At 63.5% G+C, this 609-nt stretch overlaps 1 protein-coding gene across 1 annotated transcript in view; it reads right to left on the bottom strand.

Moving 5' to 3' along the window:
- The window catches only part of PI4KA (phosphatidylinositol 4-kinase alpha), a 140023-nt gene that overhangs the window by 46104 nt on the left and 93310 nt on the right, over positions 1-609 (bottom strand). The window contains 1 exon segment of the mRNA XM_027770696.1: positions 1-29. Within this exon segment, the coding sequence (XP_027626497.1) occupies positions 1-29 (29 nt within the window).

Below are 609 nucleotides of genomic sequence, written 5' to 3'. Positions count from 1 at the left end.
CAGCGCGCGGCGAAGTCCTTCACGATGCTCTGGGGAGAGGGAGAGGCAGCTTTCCAACTGTGCCCGCCGCGGCCTAATCATGCCCGCCATGGCCCCAAGCCCTGAAGCTGCAGCCCTAACCCCCGGTGCCTCCAAATGGGACTATGTGTGAAGACAGGACCTTGAAAAGCGTGGTCAAGTGAAAAGCCGTGAGGGTGGGCCCTGACGCAATCTGGCCAGTGTCCCTATGGGAAGGAGAATCCGGACCCAGAGAAAGGCAAGGGATGTGGGTGAGCAAAGCCCTACGCAGGTCAAGGAGAGACCCTGGAGGAAACCCACCTGGGCCTCGCAGCCCGCGGGACTGTGAGAAAACAAATCCCTGCTCGTTAAGCCGCTCAGCCTGTGGAGCCCGGCTGTGGCGGCCCTGGCAGATCGACGCCTTGGCAGACTGACGCTGGGCCCTGAGCAGAACCTCCCTGAACTGCATGTCACCCGCTGCTGTGCCACCCGGGTCAGTGGCTACAGGGGGAGGCAGGTCCCTGGTGGCAAAACCCTCACAGGTGCCCCATCCCTGTGCAGGACAACCCCCCGCTGGCTGGCCTGCCTGGGGGATGGGACCAAGCCCAGTCT

Source organism: Tupaia chinensis, unplaced genomic scaffold (assembly GCF_000334495.1).
Source record: "Tupaia chinensis unplaced genomic scaffold, TupChi_1.0 Scaffold000024_1, whole genome shotgun sequence".
In the NCBI taxonomy this organism is placed as follows: Eukaryota; Metazoa; Chordata; class Mammalia; order Scandentia; family Tupaiidae; genus Tupaia; species Tupaia belangeri.
Note: the sequence above shows the minus strand (reverse complement) of the source record. Positions and strands in the feature narration are given on the sequence as shown.